Source organism: Paramormyrops kingsleyae, chromosome 14, assembly GCF_048594095.1.
Source record: "Paramormyrops kingsleyae isolate MSU_618 chromosome 14, PKINGS_0.4, whole genome shotgun sequence".
Lineage (NCBI taxonomy): Eukaryota > Metazoa > Chordata > Actinopteri > Osteoglossiformes > Mormyridae > Paramormyrops > Paramormyrops kingsleyae.
Window position 1 is genome coordinate 23,416,662 of NC_132810.1, and position 27,886 is coordinate 23,444,547.

General features: G+C 40.2%; 1 protein-coding gene across 2 annotated transcripts in view; it reads left to right on the forward strand.

Moving 5' to 3' along the window:
• samd4a (sterile alpha motif domain containing 4A) overlaps nucleotides 1-27,886 on the forward strand; it is a 113,005-nt gene that overhangs the window by 3,337 nt on the left and 81,782 nt on the right. The window contains exons 1-2 of one of the 2 annotated variants that reach the window (XM_023839898.2): nucleotides 7,115-7,252; nucleotides 10,523-10,695. In XM_023839898.2, the coding sequence (XP_023695666.2) occupies nucleotides 10,653-10,695 (43 nt within the window). In that variant the 5' untranslated portion in view covers nucleotides 7,115-7,252; nucleotides 10,523-10,652. Of the gene's footprint in view, nucleotides 1-6,765; nucleotides 7,253-10,522; nucleotides 10,696-27,886 lie in introns of those variants that run through there. The other variant, XM_023839896.2, reaches the window with a different exon arrangement.

The following is a 27,886-nucleotide window of genomic DNA, read 5'->3' on the forward strand; positions in this document are numbered from 1 at the left end:
GTGTGCAAAGGGAAAAACATCCAGTATGCGGCAGTCCTGTGGGCGAAAATGCCTTGTTCATGCTAGAGGTCAGAGGAGAATGGGCCGACTGATTCAAGCTGATAGAAGAGCAACTTTGACTGAAATAACCACTCGTTACAACCGAGGTATGCAGCAAAGCATTTGTGAAGCCACAACACGCACAACCTTGAGGCGGATGGGCTACAACAGCAGAAGCAGTTGAAGACTGGAAAAATGTTGCCTGGTCTGATGAGTCTTGATTTCTGTTGAGACATTCAGAATTTGGCGTAAACAGAATGAGAACATGGATCCATCATGCCTTGTTACCACTGTGCAGGCTGGTGGTGGTGGTGTAATGGTGTGGGGGATGTTTTCTTGGCACACTTTAGGCCCCTTAGTGCCAATTGGGCATCGTTTAAATGCCACGGCCTACCTGAGCATTGTTTCTGACCATGTCCATCCCTTTATGACCACCATGTACCCATCCTCTGATGGCTACTTCCAGCAGGATAATGCACCATGTCACAAAGCTCGAATCATTTCAAATTGGTTTCTTGAACATGACAATGAGTTCACTGTACTACAATGGCCCCCACAGTCACCAGATCTCAACCCAATAGAGCATCTTTGGGATGTGGTGGAACGGGAGCTTCGTGCCCTGGATGTGCATCCCACAAATCTCCATCAACTGCAAGATGCTATCCTATCAATATGGGCCAACATTTCTAAAGAATGCTTTCAGCACCTTGTTGAATCAATGCCACGTAGAATTAAGGCAGTTCTGAAGGTGAAAGGGGGTCAAAGTATTAGTATGGTGTTCCTAATAATCCTTTAGGTGAGTGTATATCGGCTATCAATGAGATTTTCCAAGTTAGTGCTGGTGCTTGTGGTCAACCAATCAACAATTTTTTTGCGAAAGCCCTACCCAGTAGTTCCTGGTTTAGTGAAAAGTACGTACTCCAGAGTAGGGACTAAACAAAGGTTCAGGAGCCACAACCGGCAAAAGTTCCTGTGATGGGAATGTGATAGGTTCCTGAAAAAGGTTCTGGTTCCTGAAAAAAAATCCTGCAGCAGGAAGTGCCTAATATGTCAGGTTAAGAATCATATGGTAATAGCGCATGATTTTTGCATATCATACAAATATTAAGAACGAGAACCAAGGCAAACTGAAATTCTCTAATTTATCATAATAAAGTACAGTACATGAGAACTTAACAAAATTAACAGAAGTCTTCATCTAACTACTATATACTGTAGGGTTGTGTATTGGCCAGAATCTGGTGATACCATATGTATTATGATATAGAGATTAAGATTCAATATTTTGCAATATTTTGTAATTTTTTTTTTATTCTAATTTTAGATAAAATTTTGTGACTGTACAAATACAATGAGATGTAATTTTAAGCATGCTAGTAGATGCCATTAAGGATAAAACTATCAAAAGAGTAACACTTGGACTATAAGTACAGGTAAGGTAGATTATGAAATATTATATAATATACTGTATATACATGCTAAATAAAGAAGAATAAAAATTAAGAGTGCAAAGCAATCATTAGCACATCATTTTTAGATTAATTTCACACAACAAAAATGTAGCATTGGTGAGCGCTGGGCTTCTGTGCCTGTGAGCGCTGCCATCTAGGTTCACAGTTCACAGGTTATATTGTTATGTTTGAGTGGAAGACTCAAATGGCTGAAGATCTATACACCCAGCGACAAAGTTAAGCATCCAGAAGTAATGGTCTGATTTGGATGTATTTTGGTACATGTGGAGACCAGCAATGGGTATGTAAATGACTCAGTTTGGAAGGAGCTGGCATGTCTAGTCACCAGACACAGAGAATGCCTCGTAGACTTATTAGACAGCATTACCAGCACTTGACAGAGTTTGATAGGCGTCACATTTTGGGTTTGCATGAGGCCAGGTGATCGTATAGTGCAATTTCCCAGTATGTGGGGCATATAGATGTCAGGCGCTCGATGTTGGAACCAATGGGCATCTGAGGGCACCCACACATGTCGTGAAGGTCCTGGTCGCCCAAGATAAACCACACCAAGGGACGCTGTCGTATTGTGCGGCAATACACAGGTATTAGATTTTCTACAACACCTTGTGTCATCCTGCACCATGTCTTGACGATTGCCATCAGCTGGATTACGGGTTCACCGTCCCATGCGTAGGCTGCCGTTAACACCAGTGCAGGGACGGCTGCGTTTGGAGTGGTGCCGTAACTGGGAGGCATGGATTGATGACGAGTGGCGTTATACCATGTTCAGCGATGAATCTCGGATCTGCGTTACCACGGATAACCGTCGTGTGCGCGTATGCCAGTGCCAAGGGGAGAGGACCAATCCTGCCAACGTTGTGGAGAAACACATCGGTGTCCTGGCATCATGGTGTGGGGAGCCATAGGGTATGACTTCAGGTCATCTCTGGTAGTGATTCACCCTACTGACATGGGATCAGCAATGTTCCCATATCGCCAACTCTGTTGCCCATTTGATCTGATATTATTATGCAGTCACATTACCGTTCACCACATGCAGATTCATTTAATTTCTTCAACTCCATCTGGGTGCTTCACTTTTTTCGTCACTGAGTATAGGATTACAGCTCAGACAACACAAAATGAACCACTGTCTGCCACAAATCTTTGCATGTAAACTACTTTTTAAAAATCCATACAGATGTTTGAGAGAATGGATTCAGTATCACAAAATACAATATAGTGATACTACAACCCCAAATTGCAAAAAGTTGGGACGGTATGTTAAATTAAAATCAAACTGAAAACAGTACTTTGTTAAATTATCTTTGACCTGTATTACATTGAAAACAATACAACAGCACATTATTTAATGTGTTCCTCATGAATTTTATTGTTTTTCTCAAAATAAACATGTATTCCAATTTTGGTTCTTGCAACACATTTCAAAAAAAGTTGGGACAGGAGCAATTTAGGACTAGTAATGAGGTAAATTGGTTAAATAATGATGTGATTTGAAACAGGTGATGTCACCAGGTGATTGTAATTATGATTTGGTACAAAAGCAGCATCCAAGAAAGGTCCTTTAGGAGCAAAGATGGGCCAAGGATCGCCAGTTTGCCAACAAATACGTGAGAAAATTATTGAAATGTTTAAAAACAATGTTCCTCAAAGAAAAATAGGAAGAGATTTGGATATTTCACCTTCAACAGTGCATAACATAATTAAAAGATTCAAGGAATCTGGAGGAATTTCAGTGCGTAAAGGACAAGGGCGCAAGCCTAAGCTGAATAACAGTGATGTCCTATCCCTCAGGCGGCACTGCATCAAGAATAGTCATTCGTCTATAAGCGATATGACCACATGGGCTCAGGACTACTTTGGCAAACCTTTGTCAAGTACCACAATACATAGTTACATCCACAAATGCCAGTTAAAACTGTACTGTGCCAAAAGGAAGCCCTATGTTAACAGTGTCCAGAAGCGCAGTCGACTTCTCTGGGCTTGGAGGCATCTGGGATGGACCATCACACAGTGGAAATGTATACTGTGGTCAGATGAATCAGTATTTCAGGTATTTTTTGGGAGAAATGGACGCCGCGTGCTCCGGACCAAAGAAGAAAAGGATCATCCCGACTGTTACCAGCATCAAGTCCAAAAGCCAGGGTCTGTCATGGTATGGGGTTGTGTCAGTGCCCTTGGCAAAGGTAACTTGCACTTCTGTGATGGCACCATTAATGCTGAAAAGTACATAGAGATTTTGGAGCACAAAATATGCTGCCTTCAAGAAGACATCTTTTCCAGGGACGCCCATGCATATTTCAACAAGACAATGCAAAACCACATTCTGCACACATTACAAAGTCCTGGCTGTGGAGGAAGAGGGTACGGGTACTTGACTGGCCTGCCTGCAGTCCCGACCTGTCTCCAATAGAAAATGTGTGGGGCATTTTGAAGCGCAAAATGCGACAACGAAGCCCCCGTACTGTTGCCCACCTTAAGACAGGAATAATGGGACAAAATTACACCTGAAACATTTCATCACTTGGTGTCTTCAGTCCCTAAACATCTTTTAAGTGTTGTGAAAAGGAATGGCAACATTACAAAGTGGTAAATGCTTTACTGTCCCAACTTTTTTGAAATGTGTTGCAAGAACCAAAATTGGAATATGTGTTTATTTTGAGAAAAACAATAAAATTCATGAGGAACACATTAAATAATGTGCTGTTGTATTGTTTTCAATGTAATACAGGTCAAAGATAATTTGACAAAGTACTGTTTTCAGTTTGATATTAATTTAACATACCGTTCCAACTTTTTCTGATTTGGGGTTGTATAACGAACAAAATTTTCTTACACCCCCAAGTATACTGTGAAACATTTTTTGTTAAATTATCACCCAGAATATTTTTTTTTCTATGCAGTGTAAAATAATTAGGTTAAATCGCTTTGAAGAATTAAGACCCCAGGAATTTCAGAATGGGCTCCCAGCTTACTCTGTAGACATTAGAGATGTTAAATATCAATATAAGTTAAGGGAATGTTTTTAAGCACAGCCACCTAAGTCATATATCATTTGTCAGACAAGGTGCCATGATACCAGGAAATTTCCATATGAAGGGCAAACGACAGACATTTGGTTCCCAACATTTTTGTTTTGCATGAGCATTCCATAAATTTCTTTAACCTTAATTAATAGTATGGATTTAATAGGATGCTTATTTGAAACCCAGGTAATTCTTTCCCACTAAATTTAATTAGCAAAGATTCTTCCAAACTACTTTATGGGGAAAAGATTGTGCTAGTTTGTTGTTCATTTGTTATGTTTATTTGGTTAAATTACCCAGTGGGTGATGATGCGTGATAATTTCTTTTATCCTCTCCCAGGATAAAAACATAAACCTCTCATCTAAAAATGTTTAGGTTCAGCTTGTTTGAATTAATATTTCTATTAAATATCTGCATGAAATTATTTGTCAGAAGGCAAATATTTATATAAAACAAGCAATCTAAAATTTTCTTCCAATTATGATTACAGATTATCAGAATTTGCTGTGGAAATTATATATGCAAAGGATATATTACTGATAGTCACTATCAAAAAAGCAAAAAAGAATCAATATAATTTTTGCTATATATATATATTTAATAACCAAGTAACTCATTGGAGTAATTCAAATTTAGCAGCAGTAGAAAATAAGAGAAAATTGCAATTACCTGGATATAACGCAAAGGTAAATATTCTAATAGTTTACACCATTAATCAAATACAAAGAAAGCAGAATCACAGAAACTTGCTGAGCTTGCTGGTGCAGATTAGTGGAATGACGTTATGTTGTTTTTTTATTCTGTGGAAAATGAAAGATTGATCTGCGAGCCAGATTTAATAATGAATTCTAAACTGGTCTGTAAACAGGCTGGTACGTTGACACATTTTCTAAATGAATGAGCTGACGAAATCCCTCGTCTTCCATTATGGAAATGGCTGATTTAGTAGTTGTGTCTTTAACTCTGGTGCTGCTAACTTTGAATCTTGATAAAGTTTAAATACTGGCTGGCAGCATCAGCCAAGGTTGACATGTTGGACTGATGCCAATATCTTGATTTTTAATTAATATCAGCTTATGCTAATATGTTGTACATCTATAAGGCTAACATTGATTTTTACTTAGCTAGCTAGTTAGCTACTGCAGGGTCTTGACCATTGCTATGCTAGCTTGCAAAAGAATGACCTTTTTGCATTGCCAACAGAGGCATTTCCCAAAAGCATTGTAGTACAAAGATTATCTAAACTATTAGAATGAGCATTCTGTGCTGCAAAATGGGTGTTTCCTAAAAGCATTGCAGCACAAAGATCATCAGGTAGCACTTCATTTATGAATCACCCTTTCCTTGCCATCCTGTGTTTTGGAAATTTATATGCTGACAATGTAACTTTGTGCATCTGCTTGCAGCACGTGAACATAACAGCATGCAATCCAGAAGGAGTATTTTTATTTTATCCCCCAAAATCAATTCTGACTTTACAAATCAATTTATTGAGTCGTCACCTTAATAACTGATTCATCACGATGCATCAATGCATCTTTACACCCCTAATAACTATTTTTATTTATGTTTTTGGTTGTGTTCATCTTCTTATCAAGGGGAAAAAAGAGTCCAAACATAGCAAGATGCATGGAAAACAAATACTATTTGGGTACTTTTCACTGCACCAGGTACTGTATTTTTGGTATGATACTTTTGGTACTTAATCTTTTCCATTGACTTCTGGTCAAGTACCAGTACCAAAAGTACCAAACCAGCTGGGGTACTTTTTAGGTACTTTGGTACTTTTGCGGTGGGACTTGCAAACATGTCCATTTTCGACTGGTTAAGCAAATACCTGTCTCTGAAACAATACAACCACCAACTTGAAAAAAGTTAGCAACTCAGAAAACAGCGATAAATGAAGTAAAAAAAAAACAATAAAGTTATGCATGGACAAATCAAGACTCAATATTTAATTGCAATTTGGTTGGAAGAATCAGAAGAAGATCTGGATGGCATAACGAAATAAAAAAATTATTTGCTATAATATACATGATATTGGGGAAAAAAGATTAAAATATCGTGATGTGAGCAAAAAGGAGTTAGAAATTTCTCACAAATGGATGAAAATTATTGAAAAGCACATGCAGAGTTTATGCAAAAGCAGGAGCTCTAAGCTTTAAATTGTGATGTTATTCAACAGCTTAATCTGACTATTCTAACCATATTTTTATTGTTACAGGTCTAATGTGTTTCCTGTGGGAAATGCCATAAGGTCAAGAGAAGGTTTGACTCTAATGTTCGAGTAAGCAAAGTAAACATCAAGGAGAGAACTTACCACAGCCTTGTCAATGCCACATGATCATTCTAGAAGACAAGAAGATGCTGATACATTTGAATTTTGGTAAATAAATGCCCATGCACAAATTACTGCTGCTCAAAGGAAGAATAAATAAAAAAAAATCAAGACTCTGAACACAGAAGATTTTTATTAAGCAAGAAACAAAGTGCTGCTAGTCCTGTGCTCTAGGCTATGATGTTTCGTGACCAGGTTGGTGTCCTGAACAGTTGGTTCAAGGGGTGGAATGAGTGTGAACAGACTGTAGCCTTGCTGTCGCTGCTGAAGCGTGTTAGTCGGACGCAGGCCCGCTTTCTGCAGCTTTGCCTGGAGCATTCTCTTGCAGAATGCACCGAACTACATGTACTGGAGGGAGAGGCCAACAACCCAGGTGAGTAAGAATCATAAGCAATTCTCTATTGGTACTTATTTTTGTCTGTGCAGTGGAAAAAAGTTTGTAAAAATGCATAAATATATAAACAGCGCAGGTCTTCAAGCAGTCACATCTAATGTGAGTAAAATATGTTGTAAACTGTCATTAGAACTCTTTAATAATTACAGTATATGTGTAGCACATTTGTACATTGTAAGGGAACTGTAAACTTAAAAAAACAAACTACTAGTCAACTGAGGCATTTTTTTGAAAAAGATAAGCTGTGCTGCCTATACCGTGCCTGAATATAAAAAGTTCAGTAGGGTTTAACCTCACGTTAAGTGTGAATTCTTTGTGTAGCCTGTGGATGAAGCACAGATGAAATGGTGTGTTTGTCTTGATCTATGCCCAATTTATTCCCCTTGTGCATTTTTTCTAATTTATTTTGTTCAAGCATTGTGAAACACTTTCTTTGGTTGGATTCTCCAAATCAAAACATACATTTACATGATTTTATGCCATTCTCAGCAGAAACGTATATAAATAGCAAAAAAGAAGCAAAATAGTAGCGGGGAATTTTATACTTTTGAAATAATCCATAATTTTTGGTAAATTGAGTGAGTAGGTAAATAAAACTCTTGATGCCGAGAGCTACTGATATGACTTTTACATGGTTGACTGAAACATAAAATGTTTGAATAAGGAAAGGGAGGAGAAGTAGGAAATGTAGAGTAACCTCTATACTGTAAGTATGGCTTTTGTGCTTGTATCCACATAGTCTCAGGTGATGGTGAATTGCAATCTATTTACCAAAAATTATGTATTCTTTCAAAAGACTGAGTATGAAATTCCCCGGCACTATTTTGCTTCTTTTGTTTTTCTGACTACACACTATTTCATCTGTGCTTCATCCATAGGCAACACAAAGAATTTACACTTAACGTAAGGTTAAACCCCTACTGAACTTCTCATATTCAGGCATGCTATAGGCAGCACAGCTTATCAAGTAACATTCTGAGGGATAGCTAACATGGATTTAGGAGAGGTAGGTCCTGTTTAACTAATCTACTTGAGTTCTTTGAGGAAGCTACAAGACAAATTGATCACAAAAAGGCTACTACGTGATCAACTTAGATTTCCAGAAGGCCTTTGATGTTGTCCCCCACGAACGGCTCTTGCTTAAGCTCAAAGCTGCAGGGATTTTAGGAACTGTAGCAGCTTGGATCGAAAACTAGTTAACAGACAGGAAGCAGCAGGTAGTTATTAGAGGCACAATGTCGCAGTGGGCCTGTGTTCATAGTGGGGTACTGCAGGGTTCAACTTTAGAACCATTATTGTTCCTAATTTACATTAATGATATTGACACCATACAGTAAACTGGTTAAATTTGCAGAGGACACCAAAGTGGGTGGTGCAGCAGATACTAAATCAGCAGCACAGAGGCTACAACAGGATCTTGATTTAATTAGCGACTGGGCTGATACCTGGCAGATGAAATTTAACGTAGATAAATGTAAGGGAATCCATGCAGGGAGCAGAAATATAAAGTACAGATATTTTATGGGTTCCACTGAAATAAAGGTAGCTGAATATGAGAAAGACCTCGGTGTGTATGTTGATGCTTCCATCTCCCACTCTCACCAGTGTGGGGAAGCAATTAAAAAGGCCAGTAGGATGTTGGGTTACATCTCTAGGTGTGTGGAGTTTAAGTCAAGGGAGGTGATGCTACGATTATACAATTCCTTGGTAAGACCCCACCCAGAATATTGTGTGCAGGTTTGGTTACCATAGCTTAAGAAGGACATTGCTGCCTTAGAAAAGGTTCAATGTAGGGCTACAAGAATGATTCCTGGTCTTAGAGGAATGTCTTATGAGGGGAGGTTAGCTGAGCTGAATCTGTTCAGCCTCGCACAAAGGAGATTAAGGGGGACATGATCCAGGTATATAAGATTCTAACAGGTCTCTGTGCTGTTCAGCCAAATGGCTGCTTTAATATTAGTTTAAATACTAGAACTCGTGGCCATAGGTGGAAATTAGCGGGAGAATATTTTAAACTGAATTTGAGAAAACACTTCTTTATACAGGTAGTTAGAGTATGGAATAGTGTAGTGCAAGCTAAAACCCTGGATTCCTTTAAATCAGAGCTAGATAAGATTTTAACAACTCTGAGCTATTAGTTAAGTTCTCCCCAAATGAGCTTAATGGGCCGAATAGCCTCCACTTGTTTATAAATTTCTTATGTTCTTCTAAAAGTTAAATATTCATGTTCCTTAACTTTATTATCTGGAATTATACATTTGATTTGCTTATATGTTGTTAATTATGAAGCATTTGTTATTTGAAGTGTTTAGTCTTTTTGCTGTTTGACAGAAACAGGTAACAAATATGATACATTGACAGAATGGGAAGGTATATCCCAGGAAGCACAGAGCCTTTTTCCACCAATGTCGTGCTGGTGCCAAACTGCTGCCTAATTTGGAGCTAGTTCTATGCTTTTCCACTGCCGATTACCTGTGGCATTCTTGAAAAACTGGCTGTGGCCCATCATCAGAGAATTGCCAGTCTGAAACTGATGTCGGCATGAGGGGAGGGGCTGCAATGCTCTGTAAACTTCAGCAGAGTCGCATTCATTGCCAGTATTTGATGTTTTGTTGGATTTTGGTGTTTGCTGAAAATATGCAGAAATTAAAGCAGAGCTGGGAAAAGCAGGCTACATTTGTAGTATGCAGCAAATTAAGTTTTTTTTAATTGACTATCCAAACTACATAAAAGAATTCTCACAAAGTGGCACAGAATGGAAAGACTTTAAAAGAGCCTGACTGTTCTGTATTCATTGTTGGCAGGCAGCCTCCATAATGCAACTGTAACACGTTTTCTTATGGGTAACCACAATCAAAAATTGGTGCTTACTGTCCGGAGTATATGGTCGAGGCAGTGACATACATAGTCAAATGACGCTGATTAAACTGAAGTTTTGGATGAACTGCATGTGATTGAATCCATGGACAATTGTGATCAGTTGATGGCTTGGTGATGGATATGCCCAGACAACTGGTAACGGCTGTCTTCTGTACAACTGCAAAATCTATATAGCATACATGCTGTGAATAATTAGTTATTAATTAATAATACTTTGTAATGTAGCTAGATAATGTTTTGTGAAAAAGAATGTTTTGACAGTTAGAATTAGTCTAAACATTCTCTGTCAGAACACATCATTTAATAAACTCAAATATGTGCCTATTGTCGTGTACAAACCTGCCATCTGTTATTCATGTTTTTAACCAGAGGAAATGCAAGCCAGTTCTCAGGTTCTGTCACTTCAGCACCACCTAAGGACCAGCACCCTTTCAGCACCGGCACAAGCACCGGCATGGCACTAGTGGAAAAGAGTTAATGGAGGTTTGAGGGGACTTTGATGGAGTATCCTAAGGGAACCAGAGCAAACATGGAGAGAACAGGTGACTGTATACACAGTGCCTACTATTCAAAAACATCACATAAATACATCACGTAATACATCAATACATCACATAAATACAAAAACTGACACTTTTTTTTTTAATGAACTAGAATCAGTGCAGTCAGAACTGACATTACTGTATTCCCCAAATAGCCCCTTCGCTTGCTCCACCCATCTAAGCTGTACTTGTGCTACATTCACAAACTTGTACAATTTTTAGAAGTCTTGGATGGATCACCTGGAAATGTGATTAGTTAATAAATGTGTTTTTACGTGAATGAGTCCTTGTGGTGATATGTAAAATTCATGATTTAGAGGCTCTTATCTCATCGGACTCTTATGATATTATAGCAATAACTGAAACGTGGTTGAGTGATAAGGATGGACAAGAATATAATATGGATGGTTACACATTGTTCCGTAAAGACCGTATAGGTAAGAAGGGAGGTGGTGTTGCAGTATATGTAAAGGAAATCTTGCAGGCAAGGGAGCTTACTGATATAAGTAAAAGTACGGAAGCTATATGGGTAAAATTAGATGCTACAAACTCAAATAGCCTAATTGTCGGTGTTTGTTACAGAGCACCCAATGTAGCTGCTGAGGAAAGCAGATTGTTATACAGTGATATTAGGATTATGAGCAATAAAAATGATGTGGTAGTTATGGGTGATTTTAATCTACCGGGGATACAGTGGGACATTGTTGCTGGCTCTTCTGAAAATGAACTTGAGATGGTGGAATTAGTACAGGATTGTTTTTTTACTCAGTTTGTTAACACCCCTACCAGGGGAGATGCCATTCTTGATCTTGTTTTGTCTAATAACCAGGACAGGATTGGTAAATTAGATGTTTTAGAACCACTTGACAGTAGCGATCATAACATGGTTAAATTTGAGGTTAAGTTTAGTGCCCGAAGAGCAAAGTCCAAATCAAAAATATATAATGTTAGGAAGGCTAACTTCAATTGTATGAGATTAAAACTAGAAACCGTGAACTGGATGGAGTTAAATAACAAAACTGTTGAAGAGGCATGGGAATTTTTTAAAAGCACATTATTGCAAGTACAAGAGGACTTCATACCTGTTTCTAGCAAGAATAAATCTAGGAAATTGCAACCTAGGTGGTTTAATAGGGACATAAAGTATAAAGTAAGGAGGAAAAGGGCTTTGTTCCAGAGATGGAAAATAACTGATGATGACATAATAAAGCAAGAGTATCTAAATCTACAGGCTGAATTAAAAAATGACATTAGACGAGCTAAAAGGAATGTCGAAAGGAAGATCGCATTGGAGGCTAAGGATGACGTTAAAAGTTTCTTCCAGTATTTTAACTCTAAAAGAGCTCTAAAAGCTGAAATTACTAATCTGCAGGATAGTAAGGGTCTTATAATTGAAAACGACATTGACATAGTAAATGAGTTCAATGATAGTTTTGCACGGGTATTCACTGTCGAGGACACTAGTAACTTACCAGTTCTTATTACTAATTCAACATCGTCTATAACTAATATATATATAACTGAAGCTGATGTTTTGCAAAGCCTAGCTAAGCTCAAAATAAATAAATCACAGGGCCCTGATGGCATCTTACCTATAGTGTTAAAAGAGATGAGGGATATTATTTGCCGACCCTTAACATTACTGTTTCAAAAATCCTTATCTGAAGGTGTGGTACCTTCTGATTGGAAGCATGCCAACATAACGCCCATTTTCAAAAAAGGGGATAGAAGTAATTTGTCAAACTATAGGCCAATCAGTCTAACTTGTATAACTGGTAAAGTTATGGAGGCTATAATCAAAGAGAAAATGGTAGATTACCTGGACTCAAATAACATTTTGAGGGATAGCCAGCATGGATTTAGGAGAGGTAGATCCTGTTTAACAAATCTGTTGGAGTTTTTTGAGGAAGCTACTCAGGAAGTTGATGATAAGAAGGCCTATGATGTCATCTATTTAGATTTCCAAAAGGCTTTTGATGTTGTTCCCCACAAGAGGCTCTCACTTAAACTCAAAGCGACAGGTATTTTAGGAACTGTAGCGACTTGGATTGATAACTGGTTAACGGATAGGAAGCAGCGAGTAGTTATAAGAGGCTCGATGTCACAGTGGGCCTGCGTTCATAGTGGGGTACCGCAGGGTTCAATTTTAGGACCACTTTTGTTCCTAATTTACATAAATGATATAGACACCAATATATACAGTAAACTGGTGAAATTTGCAGATGACACCAAGGTGGGTGGTGTAGCAGATACTGAACTAGCGGCTCAGCAGCTACAGCGGGATCTTAATTTAATTAGTGACTGGGCTGACACCTGGCAGATGAAATTTAACATAGACAAATGTAAGGTACTCCATGTAGGGAGCAGAAATATAAAGTACAGGTATTTTATGGGACCTACTGAAATAAAGGTAGCTGATTATGAGAAAGACCTTGGTGTGTATGTTGATGCTTCCATGTCTCATTCTCGCCAGTGTGGGGAAGCAATAAAAAAGGCCAATAGGATGTTGGGGTACATCTCCAGGTGTGTGGAGTTTAAGTCAAGGGAGGTAATGCTAAGATTATACAATTCCTTGGTGAGACCTCACCTAGAATATTGTGTACAGGTTTGGTCACCATATCTTAAAAAGGACATAGCGGCCTTAGAAAAGGTGCAGCGTAGGGCCACAAGAATGATTCCTGGTCTTAGAGGAATGTCATACGAGGAAAGGTTATTTGAGCTAAATCTGTTCAGCCTCAAGCAAAGGAGACTGAGGGGGGACATGATCCAGGTCTATAAGATTCTAACAGGTTTGGATGCTGTTCAACCGAATAGTTACTTCAGCATTAGTTCCAATACAAGAACTCGTGGCCATAGGTGGAAATTAGCGGGAGAACATTTCAAACTGGATTTAAGGAAGCACTTCTTTACACAGCGTGTAGTCAGAGTATGGAATAGTCTTCCTGATAACGTAGTGCAAGCTGAATCCTTGGGTTCCTTTAAATCAGAGCTAGATAAGATTTTAACAACTCTGAGCTATTAGTTAAGTTCTCCCCAAGCGAGCTCGATGGGCCGAATGGCCTCCTCTCGTTTGTATAGTTCTTATGTTCTTATGTTCTTAAATCTTGCACATTCCACATATATGACAATTAACAGAATCATTTGCCATTAGGTAGTTACTTGTATTCCTTTGCGTATGTTTTAAGATCCGTATTTGAAAATGTCATTTATATTAATATTCTTGATATGTTTGAATATTTATTTGTGTTTTGCACTATGACCAAAATTTTCTGCAACGTAACAGTAAGAATTGTAACAGATACACTACTGGTATATAAGGTCTGGATGGACCATGGATTTTTTTTTTCTCCATAGGCACATACATTCCTTGCTTTGTGGGTAAAAAGGGAAAAAAAAATGTCTTCGGCCCCTTCAGGGCCCCATATATACTATTGTATCTGTTACGGTTCTTACTGTTATGTCAAGAGACTTTTTGGTCATAGTGAAAATGAGAAATAAATAGAGGATAAATGTTTAAACAAAAAAATAAATGACATTTTCAACATTAAAACAAATTCAAAGCAATATAAGTAACCACCTAACTGGTGGAGAAAGATTCTGCAAATTATAAGTCAAATGTGCAGTAAATCAAGTACACATTCACGTCTAGATAACGCAACAAGGACTTTCAGCATTCAGGTAAAGACACATCTATTAGCTTTCAAATTTCCAGTACTTCCATTTAGTACTTCTAGAAATCGTACAAGTTAGTGAGTGTTGGACGAGCACACATAGGCAGAGAGTGATGCTGCTGTCCATGGAAAACAATGCTGTTGTTTCCAACAGCCACGTTTCCAGTTATTCATTAAAAATGTCATGTGTGATACTACATATGGGCTCTTGACTAGATCCAACCTAGTTTATGTAACTGAATTAATCAAGATCACTTTATGCTTGCTTCGTATTAATATCCCATGAAAAGGAGCTGTATTTTATAGACTGCATGCGTTTAGTGTTTGTTTGATTCCTGCAGTCTACAACGTATTTTGACTGGCAAATTGCTTATGAAACTGTGGCACTTTTCTTCAAGCTTGAAAAACAAAATTAAAGTAAACTGCAGACTAAGTAAATTGCTACACAGAATGTGTCCCTGTGGAGTTTCAGAAGCTCCACACCTGAGCTAACTTATCAGAATAAGTGAGTATTGAAAATGTATGGAATCAGCATTTATATACGTCATGTTTAAGTAAGTTTTAGATACCAGTAAGGAGTTTTGGTTAATGTTGAGATCAAACACTAGAATGGGGGGGGGGGGAAAGGTGATTTAACTGACTTTGAACATGACATGGTTGTTGGTGCCAGACGGGCTGGTATAAGTATTTTGAAAACTGCTGGGATTTTCATGCACAGCTATCTCTAGGGTTTTTAGAGAATGGGTTGAAAAAGAGAACTATGGCAGTTGTATGGGTCTTGTTGATGATAGAGGTTGAATAAGAATACCCAGACTGATTGAAGCTGTAACAACAGTCACTCAAATAACCACTTGTTATAACCAAGGTATGCAGAAGAGCATCTCTAAATGCACAACACCTTGAAGCAGATTGGCTGCAGCAGCAGAAGACTACACCAGGTGTAACTTCTTTCAGCTAAGAATAGGAAACGGGCGCAGTGAACAGGGGCTTACCAAAATTAGACAATCGAAGAATATAAAAATGTTGCCTGGTCAGGACCCTCTGCAACCCTGAATAGGATAAGCGGTTACAGAAAATGTGTGGATGGTGAATGGTTTGGTAATTTCTGTTGCATGTGTTATTGATTCTGTGTAAAGCACTTTGGTCAACTAACTTGACTAAAATGATCTTATCTAAAGTGCCATTTTCTTCCACCAATCACATGAATAAGGATGGGTAGAGGTTATACTTAAGCATTAGGTAAGAGTATAGTGGTTGCCAGCTAGCAGATTTTTTTCCAAAAAACAGGGAAAAATATTATGCATCTAGTTTTTGGAGCGATAGACCAGAGGTATAAGTGCATCAGGAACAAGTGCATCACTTCACCAGCCCCAGTTCCTGTCACATTGGATACATGCAATCCAGGTAGACATCTGAGTGTTTTGCCGTATTTTAATACCCTTGGAATAAAATTTTAGTCGATGTGTTTCAATCTGGTACAAATAAATCCTGGGTCATTATATACCCCTTTACCTAAGAATCACTGCGATGTACTGTATAATGCATGGTTTGGAGTGCATTAACCTGCTTATGCCACAGTTACCTCACACTTAGCTAGGCGTCAGTGGGCCAGTGGGACCTGGTGGCACTGAGGGAACTTTAGGGCTAGCAGGTGTCTCTGGGCCAGCAGGTTTGGGAAGGCCTGCAAAACAGGGACAAGAGAGCACTGCCGGGACTGCAGGACAGGGGGGTGCTGCTGGGACTGCAGGACAGGGTAGTGCCACTGGGGCAGCCTGGTCAGGATTCATGGGCAACGGGGAATCTATTGGACCCGAGCCAAAACTGGGGCAGGAACTAGGATGAGAGGACCTCGAGGGGCCTGCAGGGCAGGAACCAGTCATTGCACGAATGGTATGTCCCCGCCTCCCCTTTTGGGAAATGGAGACTCGGCCTGCCCCCTTTGTGGATCTTCCCCGATGCCGGCAGCCCTAATTGTGCTCAGAACAGGTGTGTTGCGGAGGCTGGATAGGGACCCACAGAGCTGGACTCAGGGTAATACTCAGAGGGTCCCAGTTTAGGTCCTGGCCTCTGGAGTGCAGGGCAAGTGGCAGCTAAAGTGTCAGGACCAGAGCTGGTGGTGGCATGCATGTCAGGTGCAGGACTGGCGGCAGCCTGCATATCAAGCACAGGGCTGGCGGCTACCAGGTGGTGAAGGTTAGTTGAAGGTCTGGATAACCACCAGCAGCCTCGTGGTGGGCAGATGCGTGGAGTCCAGTCGAGGCAAGATCAACGCCGGTAAGGGGCCAGGCGGTGGAGTAGACCTCACCTCACAGGACCCCGCCACACCCCTCCCCCAACAACCCCCTTCTGGGGTCACTGACTCCTTGGAGTAGGGGTCCCAGACCATGGTTGAGTTGCCGGATGCTGGCGAAATGGCCACAGACACGACGAGACAGCGACTGCAGAACAGCGGTGGCCTCTTTTGAGTCGGCCGCTGGTGGAGTTGCCACTTTCAAATGCGGGGGTGGCGGTGCAGCGGCAGCCTCTTTCAAGTGGGAGGGTGGTGGAGGAGCGGCGGCCTCTTTCGAGTTGGGCACTGGCGGAGCAGCAGTCTCTCCTGGGCTGGAATCAGCCGCATCAAAGGAGGCCACAGCTTGCAGAGGATAAAACATTAGCAGAGTGGTGATAGTCTCACTATGGCTGTCTGCAGACCAGGCAGGACTCTGGGACAGGGATCCCGTGAGAGTTTAAGCTCGCTTTCTCTGCTTCCGCTTCTGCAGTTTTGAACCGGCAGGACCAATGGTAGTGGGCCTCTCCTTTACTATCTGCGGGGGTTCTGTGTGTAGGTTTACTAAGAGAGATGGGTAGTTGGTGGCTGAGGAATCAGACAACTGGATCGATCTCTCCTTCAGGAGTAGCACCAGCTGAAGACTCTCCGTGATCTCCACCAGTTCCCATGGATGGGAGGCTGGAGTGATGGCTGCCAACGCAGAGTCCAGGTGATCCAACAGGGAGACAGCCTTGTGGGAGGCCTGTACCTGAAGGTCTGAGAATAGCATCCAAAAACAGACCCTGCAGCGCAAAATATTACTCCGCCCGGAACCTCGAGGCTGGAGCCTCTTCTCGTGGCGGAGGAGTGACAGGTGGAACTGTTTCGCTCTGCGAGGAAGCAGCAGGTTGAGTGGCTTTGTCGTGCAAACAAGCAGTAGGGACTTACCAGTCCTCTTCCTTGTTGTTCACCTGCTGCCATAGCCGCTCCGACTCTGACACAAAACGATCTTCTCTCCAGAGGAGGAGTTCCCCTCCTCTGCTGGGTCCCCATAGCCATCCTCTGGAGACTCATAAAGACTTGGGTTATAGCTGCTGGGTTGTTTAGTGGATTCGGTCATTCTGTCACAATGTTAAAAAGGCGCGGCCCAAGTGCCGGCTGCTTTCAGGCAAAACCTACGTAGGGGTGTTTGAGGCAAACAGGACAGGGTAGTAGACACTGACAAATAGCAATGACGAAACAGGAAGCACAGGACTAAGAGTTGCTAATATACAAGACTAAACAAAGGGGCAAACAGCACTTGTGGCTGGTTAACAAGAGGGCTGGAACAAGAGGTAAGACCACGCCCGAGGGAAACACAGGGATTGGACATGCAGGGCGGGGCTGGACGTGACAGGTGATAGGTGATTGGTAAGGTAATTGATAAATTCGTTTTAGAAAAGACAATAATTTTTCCTCTATATTGTACTTTTCTACGTGTACAGTTTCATTTTTGATTATTTTTATTATTATTATTATTATTATTATTATTATGCGACTCTGTTGTGAAAAGCCTTGTGAAGCTATGCTTTAGTGACTTCCTCCCGTCCTGTAAAGTACACTTCTCCTCATGGCGTGTGCTGTACCACCCCCCCTCCCCTTTTTTTTGTTGCTCTGTGGAACACATTAAGACTGGGGAGGCCGTTTAAGGAAGTGTTTGTTATCGTAAAGGCAGAATGATCTCAAGGAGAAAGTATGTGTCTAACCAGTGCTGTTTCGGATGCAAGTTGGAAACTGTGCATTCTTCAGCAGAGCTTGTGGTATGCCAACACATTCCACACTGCTGAGCTGGAGTTAAGCACACTCACAGGGCTGGGTGGGATAATGCTCTCTCTAGCTCTTCCTCTGCTGTTATCAGTAATTCTGTAATACTTTCCTCTGATGTCTTGGAAAATTGAGAATTGTTTGTGGGTCTACACAGAACAATCAACATTTTCATAATAATCAAGGCCACGCCTAAGTTTATATCGAGTATAAAGTATTGAATGTTGTTTTAATGGGCTGCTTCTTGGCATAATATTTTCTACTAAAAATTAACTGTATTGATTGAGGTGACTGAAATCCTGAAATTCATCTGGAGCCCTGTCCTTCAAGTTCCATTGATAAGTAGGAGTCTGTTTTCCTTAAAGGCCTTTACATTTATTCGTACAATAGTTTGTTCGATTCGTTTTTTTTTTTGGTGGAAGTAAATGTTCAGTGTGTATGTGACAAATTTTGTGTCAGTTTACATAGTTATTACACATTTTATCTATAAATATTAATATTTATTTTATATTAAACTACTAATTAAAAATCTGGGTGAGACCAATTTACTTGTCCTGAAGTAGTAAACGTACTATATGGCTAAAAGTAATCCCCCTTCTAATGAGTTCTAATTTGTGGAATTGGTTGGTATTGGTGATGCAGCTGCATAACAACATAACTAGATGCTCTCTACATGATGATAATGTTTTCTCCAGACCGCCCTGCCACCGCTACCCCCCCCATCTAGTCCCTACTTCTCTCACACCCCCAACCTCTATCTCTAGTCTCCCTACACTAGGTTTGGGTGATATCTGATTTTTCATACCCTTATGTCATCCATATGTTTTACTGTGGTACATTCCAGTATTTTGGCACTTGGAGGGAAGTCCCCCACAATAAATTTTGCTGGATGAAAATACTGCAACATATTGTACCAAGCCCACCCTATACATACTTCCCATATCTCCAAAAATCCTTATAAAACCCCCAGTCACTTGTCTTAATGTAACCAGGTTCTCTATATCTGCAATTTTTTTCATCTGTAACCACTGTCTAGGACTGTTGCTAAGTGACATAATTAAATTCCCCCACAATAAATGTTGCTGAGATCCCCATGATGGATTTCACCGACTGGCTACTGGACTGCTGTGGGTAATATTTGCCGAACAAGGTGCCTGGTGATGGGGAAAATATATGTATTAACTTTATTTTAGTATTTTCAGAAAAACATCTACAACCCCACATTTTGAGACCCACTGTTCTAAACAATATTCCCAGTAAGTTTGGAAAAAGATCCATACTTTAAGATCGTCTGTGTTCACAAGATGGCTTCTGCAGCCTCCCTTTCTGTTCTCTGCTACCGGGTGCTGCTGCTTCAATATTGGGGTAATTTTGTCTGAAGTGTATCAGAAGAAGGCCCAAAAAAGACTCTACTTCCTGAGGGTTCTCAGGAAGAACAACATCGCAGAGAAACTGATGGTGTCCTTCTACCGCTGCACAGTAGAGAGCATCATGGTCTACTGTCTCTGTGCATGGTTCACCAGCTGCACAGCGGGACACAGAAAAGAGCTTCACAGGGTCATTAAGGTTGCTCAGAGGATAGTTGACTGTCCTCTCTCCTCACTTGAAGAACTTCACAGCTCCTGTTGTCTCAGGAACGCAAAGAAAATTCTTCAGGACCCATCACACCCAGGACATGTACTGTTTGAACGCCTGCCCTCAGGCAGACGTTTCAGATCCATAAAAACCAAAACAAACAGACTGAGAAACAGTTTTTACCCCTCAGTCATTACCATGCTGAACACTGCTAGGTGGTCAATTTGAGCCAGGGCACCGTTCATGTTTACATTGCTACAGTGTTATTTTGTTTACATTACAGCCTTATGTTTCATGCCAAAACTGGCTAAGGAAACAAGTGCAATACGTAGTTTGTTTGTAACTGTTTGTTTGTAGGTACAAAAGAAAGTAGCGTTCAGGCTCTTTCAGAGTGACTGTTTTTATTTTGCACTGGAGAATTGCACTTTAATTTCGTTGTACAATGTCTCATTGCTACAATGACAATAAAGATTCTATTCTATTCTATTCTGTAAATTTTCATTTATATAATGTTTTTGTGATGATGTCCACTAAGATAAAATTTATAGCTATCCTGCCACTAAGTGCAGTTATCAGTTATTGTATCATTTGTCTCAAAATTTGAACAGGTCCAGATATTCGCCCATACAACATGTCTTAACCCATATGCAAAGTTTGGAAAGGATTCCTCAAGTACTTTTTGGGTTATCGCACTAATGAGAAAGTGTCTGTGGCACCAAGTGCCACTCTTTCAACAAGTCTGTTTATTGAGTTTCTTCCTTGTTAATTTTCTTTTCTTTATTGTCATACTGTACTGTGGTACCTCGGCTCATGAACTTAATTTGTTCGAGGACTTGGTTCGTGACCTGAAAAGTTCGTGACCTGAATCAATTTTTCCATTTAAAATAATGTAAATACAAATAATTTGTTCAAATAATACGTTTATGGAAGGCCGACCAATACACAACTGAGCTTGGCGGGCTGGTCGCTCGAAAGACACCAAAACACAAAAAAGAACCAAAAAACATCCCTCCCAAAAAAACTAAACAATTAACATTAAAAGACTAACAGTCAAAAACAATACAGTATTTTTTATTATACTGTACTTTATTTTCATATGCTTAAAATTTTTATGTAAATTTTAAGTGCTGCATTTGCAAACAGCACTCGACCATTTGAGACTCAGTAAAGTAATAGTTTCCTGAAAGTCCCATGTACACAAGGGTAAGTTCCTGGGCTGCTGGGATTGCTGCTCTGTGAGGGAGTGGTGTAGACACTGTGTGCACTTGTGTTGTATTGTGTGCATGTTGAAGCGGTTGACTGGAATTATTTGGAAGTATATTTCATTGTTTGTGTGCCAGTACGGTTAAGTGGGTGGTTGTTGTTTCATTTTATTTTTATTTTTTTCTCTGTCTGCGTGAGTACTTGCCTGTCCTTGTTAAAGGACATCATGAGTGTTATCGATAGGTATGGGTGTCGCACGAGCAACGTTACTATCTGCGTACCTTCGCAACAAACACTCGCGGGGTAATATTATCTAACTTCGGTAACATTAACATGGAAAAGGGCAGTTGCTCCTGAGCTTTGCTTGGTCGTCAGTCAGGGCTGGGAGGACATTTTCTACTTTTTTTTCCCGCTCCGGCAGTAGCCTGCTTTGAGAGGGTTTTTTGTGGTTTTTTGGCCTCCCTAGAGCATCTTTGCTTTATTTTAGTTAAACGTGGTTCAGCAGGAAGTTAGTCTCGGGTAGGTAATTGTTAATTTGGTTATTTTAAAAGTTTATGTTCAAAGTTGTTATCTCTGATGCTGTCGAATGATTTAAAAAGTTCTGTTTTAACGCAAGTGTTAATTTAGTGTTTTATTGTTCTTGGCACTTTGTTTTAACTATACGTTAATTAGATCAACTAAAAGTCATAGTGAGTTAGGTAATTATGGGGTTATTGGTGTTGTGTTTGCAAGATGTTTGCCCTTCTGGATGTTTGTGTCCAGTCGGACTTAATCTGTGAGCGATGTAAGTTAGTGGACTCACTTATGGTCAAGGTTCGTGACCTCAAGGAACAACTAGCTCTAATCCAACACAACAAGGAGTTACAGGAGAGACATAATATGCCTTTTAGGGAGACGGTGTGTATGTCACAAGTGGGGAGGGAGAAGAATGAAAAACAGAGAGGTCGAAGGAGGAGGGAGGTTGTGGTAGTAGAGGATTCAGTTATTAGAAGTGTAGTTAGTTATGTATGCACCCGTGATGGAGGGTCCCGTACGGTGTCTTTCCTGCCTGGTGCCCAGGTAGGGGACCTTCCAAATCGTATAGACAGCCTTTTGGCCCCAGCCGGGGTGGATCCAGTGGTCGTGGTGCATGTTGGCACCAATGACATAGGCAAGGGCAGGAGGGCAGTTCTGCAGGATAAATTTATAGAAGTCGTGGATAAGCTTAGAAGCAGAACATCCATGGTGGTATTCTCTGGAATACTTCCCGTGCCATGTGCAAGCCAGGCTATGTTAGCTGAGATAAGGAGATTAAACGTGTGGCTAAAAGGGTAGTGTAGGAAAGAGGGGTTTAGGTTTATGGGACACCGGAAGACCTTCTAGAACAGGTGGGACCTGTTCAAACTGGACGGGTTGCATCTGAACCAGAGGGGGACCAGTGTATTGGGGAGGCGTATGTGTAGAGTAGTTGAGGAATGTTTGAACTAGGGACTGGGGGGGCAGAGAGGTTAGTTAAGAATATAGGTGGGGAGAGATGGAAAGCCCCACTTAATATTAAAAGTGGGCACTGTAAAAGGCCTACCCTTTGCGGTCTGTATTTAAACGCTAGGAGTATTAGAAACAAAATTCATGATTTAGAGGCTTTAATTTCATCAGACACTTACGACATTATAGGAATAATTGAACCATGGATGAGTGACAATGATGGAGAACAATATAATATGGATGGTTATATGTTGTTCCATAGAGACCGGATAGGCAAGAAGGGAGGTGGTGTTGCAGTATATGTAAAAGAGAACTTTCAGGCAAGGGAGCTCACTGATAAAAATAAAAGTATAGAAGCTGTATGGATAAAACTAGATGCTAAAAACTCAAATGGCCTAATTGTTGGTGTTTGTTATAGAGCACTTAATTGTTATATGATGATACTGTATCAGGATTATGAGTAATAAAAATTATGTGGTGGTTATTGGTGATTTTAATTTACCTGGGATAAAGTGGGACATAGTCTCCAGCTCTTCTGTAAATGAACTTGAATTAGTACAGGATTGTTTTTTTTACTCAGTTTAATACCCCTACCAGGGGTCTTGTTTTCTGGATAGGATTGGAAAATTAGAGGCTTTAGAACCACTGGACGGTAGTGATCATAACATGGTTAAATTTTAGGTTAATTTTAGTGTCTGAAGAGCAAAGTCCAAAACAAAACTATCCAATGTTAGGAAGGCTAACTTTAATGGTATGAGACTGAAACTAGAAACTGTAAACCGGATGGAGTTAAATAGCAAAACGATTGAAGAGGCATGGGAATTTTTTAAAAGCACATTGTTGCAAGTGCAAGTGGACTTCATCCCTTTTTCCAGCAAAACTAAATCTAGGAAACTGCAACCAAGGTGTTTTATTAAGGAAATTAAGAATAAAGTCAGGAGGAAAAGGCCCATATTCAAAAAGGGGACAGAAGTAATCCAGCAAACTATAGGTCAATCAGTTTAACTAGAATACTGGAAAAATAATGGGAGCTAAAATGGAAGTGAAAATGGTAGATTACCTGGATTCAAATAATATTCTGAGGGATAGCCAACATAGATTTAGGAGAGGTAGATCCTCCAATAACTCTAATAACTAATTTACTTGAATTCTTTGAGGAAGCTATAAGAAAACTTGATCACAAAAAGGCCTCCGATGTGATCTGCTTAGATTTCCAGAAGGCCTTTGATGTTGTCCCCCACAAACAGCTCTTGCTTAAGCTCAAACCTGCAGGGATTTTAGGAACTGTAGCAGCTTGGATCGAAATCTGGTTAACAGACAGGAAGCAGCGAGTAGTTTATTAGAGGCACAATATCACATTGGGCCTGCGTTCATAGTGGGGTACCACAGGGTTCAATTTTAAGACCACTATTGTTCCTAATTTACATTAATGATCAGTAAACTGGTTAAATTTACAGATGACACTAAGGTGGGTGGTGTAGCAGATACTGATCTAGCAGTGGAGAAGCTACAACGGGATCTTGATTTAATTAGCGACTGGGCTGATACCTGGCAGATGAAATTTAATATAGATAAATGTAAAGTAAGCCATGCAGGGAGCAGAAATATAAAGTACATATATTTTATGGGTTCCACTGAAATAAAGGTAGCTGATTATGAGAAAAACCTTGGTGTGTATGTTGATGCTTCCATCTCCCACTCTCGCCAGTGTGGGGAAGCAATAAAAAAGGCCAATAGAATGTTGGGTTACATCTCTAGGTGTGTGGAGTTTACGTCAAGGGAGGTGATGCTACGATTATATAATTCCTTGGTAAGACCCCACCTTGAATATTGTGTGCAGGTTTGGTCACCATACCTTAAGAAGCACATTGCTGCCTTGGAAAGGGTACAATGTCGGGCTATGAGTGATTCCTGGTCTTAGAGGAATGTCTTATAAGGAGAGGTTAGCTGAGCTGAATCTGTTTAACCTTGAGCAAAGGAGACTAAGGGAGGACATGATCCAGGTATATAAGATTCTTACAAGTCTGGATGCTGTACTTCAAAATTAGTTTACATACTAGAACTTGTGGCCATAAGTGGAAATTAGCAGGAGAACATTTTAAAATGAATTTGAGGAAGCATGGAATAGTCTTCCTGGTAGCGCAAGCTAAAACCCTGGGTCCCTTTAAATCAGAGCTTGATAAGATTTTAACAATTCTGAGCTATTAGTTAAGTTCTCTCCAAATGAGCTTGATGGGCCGAATGGCCTCCTCTCCTTTGTAAATTTCTTATGTTCTTATATATGTTATCAGCAGAGAAAAATCAAACATAAAAGAATGTGTTAACTGCGTTGTTAAATAAAGTAATAAAAATAAAACAATTCCAGTAAGAAAAAAATAATAGGGATCCTGTAGGGATAGGGATACTGCTTGGACCCCTAATAATAGGATCTTTCTGTAAACAGTCTTTGAACATGAAATAGTTAGGTAATTGACATATAGCTCAGCAGTGGAATCAAATTTTTTTTTCTTTGAAAATGTAATGTTTTCCTTGGGTTTCATATGTGTTTGAGGGTGTATACACTGTTGCCTTGGGCCAGTCCTGCTTGGTGAGCATGACTGGCATGCGATTCTCATGACCGTTTTAAACCCTGGGTTAGACGTTGCTGTATAATGCATATCCTGAATTGGAGCCACTGCAGTTTGCTAATCACTTTGTTTCAAATTTTGAAATCGATAAATCATTCAGCCCTAGCATAGGATATACTAGGCTACAGGCTAGGATCACAACAAAAGATGGAACAGTTAAACTTCTTAAATTTGGCCAATTGATCTGCCAGCCTGATGCCCCCCTCCCCCAAATCGGTGAATTTTACCAACAGCACCCCTGCCCCCACCCTGATCAGTAAGTTTTTCTGATGGCACCCTGCCCTCTGATTAATCATCTGTCATATTTCTCTTCTGGCTCCAAAAAAATCGCTCAAATGGCCCATGTCAGTCTAGGGCTCCCAGAGAAGGCAATCCACCCTTGTGCTACATTTTACATTCTTGACAATTTTGTGCTTCATGCTTTCCTGCTTCAGCATGGTAATGTCCCTATGCACAAACAGGTTTGTACAAAATTGGTTTGCTGTGATGGGAGTGGAAGAGCTTGACTAGCTTATACAAAGCCTTGACTACCTTAATTGAACACCTGTGGGATGAACTGGAATGCTGACTGCTAGGCCAGAGTCCAGACCACACTGGTCAATGCCAGTGTCTGGCCTCACCAACCCTCTTGTGGATAAATAGCAGCAGATCCCACCAATAAATGCATCCAAACAATGTGTAAAGTAAAAAAAAAACAATGTGTCCTGCCCCGATCGTCCGCTCCTTCCATGTGCCACGCCCCCTCGTTAACCCCATGTGGAATCGCCGTGTGATCAGCTGTTTCTGGTTGTTGTCATTAGTCCTCTGTATTTAGTCCGCGTTTCAGTTTGTTTCCCCAGTTCGGTCATTGTATTGTCCGTCTGCGTTTTGCCTGCCTTACCTGTAATTAAACCCCATATTCCCCAATACCCTGACATCTGCGCCTTTGTTCTGTCCCCGCTCGGCACAACAATATTATTATAATTAAATGTATTAATGGTTTATTATTAATATAAAAATAATTAATAAGAAATCTATTTTTAAGTGTATTTTATTATATAAATAATTACTGTTACTGTCTATCATTGTCTAAATGTATTTTTACTGTCTAAATGTATGTATTCAGCTAGTGTAAACATGCACGATGTTATTACAACGAATGCGAGGCTGAGACTGAAGCATTACCCTATGTTTCCGCTGAGAGACGTACCGTGTTACTCATTTCCCCGCGCGTACAAGTTACCTTAGGTCGGCGTTCACGGTTTCACTCCTGAGATTCAGATCGAGTTCTAGGTAAAAACTTTTTTTGAACTGGGTGGTTCGACTTTTAAGAAAATCGAGTTCTAATGAGTTTGAGAACTGAGGTACCACTGTATTATGTTAACTGTATTAGAAAAGAAACTTATCTATCTAATCTATCAATGAGGTGCTAGGATATTTGTAGTCCTGTTCATTTTTTCCTTTATCAGTCTGTCAAGGCTAGTTTCAAAATGTGACATTCTAAACATCGTATGTTTGGGGACAGCATGTGGCTCCGTTGGCTAAGCCTGTGTCTCTGAATTTGGAAGGTTGCTGGTTCAAGCCACGTGGCTTCAGCATGTCTGTGGGCCCTTGAGCAAGATCCTTAACCCCCAGCTCCCTGGGCACCGCCACGGGTAGTTGGCCTTCACTGCTATGTTTGCTCTCACCTGGGAACAAGATGCCAAAATGGGAGACAAAACGAGAATTTTCCCACAGGGGTTTGTAAAAGTGTAATCATCATTTAGTGTTAACAATGGAGAGGTTCTGCTGTTCCAACATAAAAAGGGAAGTTTTTGAACACTAAGGTGATTGTCGTTCTCAGGGATTTTGCACTCTGTTCTGCTCGTGTGTGGGGTCCTTTTTTTTTTCTTCTAAGACCCTGACAGATGATGAGAGTGCAGTGTGAAAATGTCAAATGAACAGAGCTGTACTCTGGAAAAACCAAGGCAAATGGTTGAGTTCCATCATCTGATAAAGGGGCTCTTAGAAATAACTTTCCTTCTTACTGTTTTCTTAGGGTTTAAGTCTGGAAAAATGGAGTCTGCCATTGTATTGAATGATTTCAGAATTGTCTGGAAGTGCAAAGCTTTTTACTGTGAAGCTCACTCATGCTATGGGCAAGGAAAGGGCAGCATTATGATCAAAAAGATGATACAGGAACAGTATCAAAGGCACAGCACAAAAAAGACAATGCTTGTTTTCCTTTGAGCTCTAAAAATGAAGTCATGGGATGTGGGAGAGATTTTTCTGTGGGCTGTTCTTAAAATTGTTCTTAGTATTCACTTTATGGTTAAAATGACTGAGTTATAAAGACAAAAATATTTGGTGGTAAAGGTGGCCGCATAGTTCAAATGAAATCAACATTGTTTTAGCAATACAGCATCATATGAGCAGTGATCACCATTTCAGCACACCGACTGTGTATGGGCCCTGATGCACTCTCTTTCATTTAGTTCTGATCCCACACCTTGTCCACAATTGGCCATATGAAACATGCACTCTCTTCTGTAACTAGAGCGCCACAATGTTCCGAAAGTAAAAGCAAAAGGCTTTGCAAGCATGCATGCCTTTAAAGGAAGACCTGCTGAACTTATCCACAT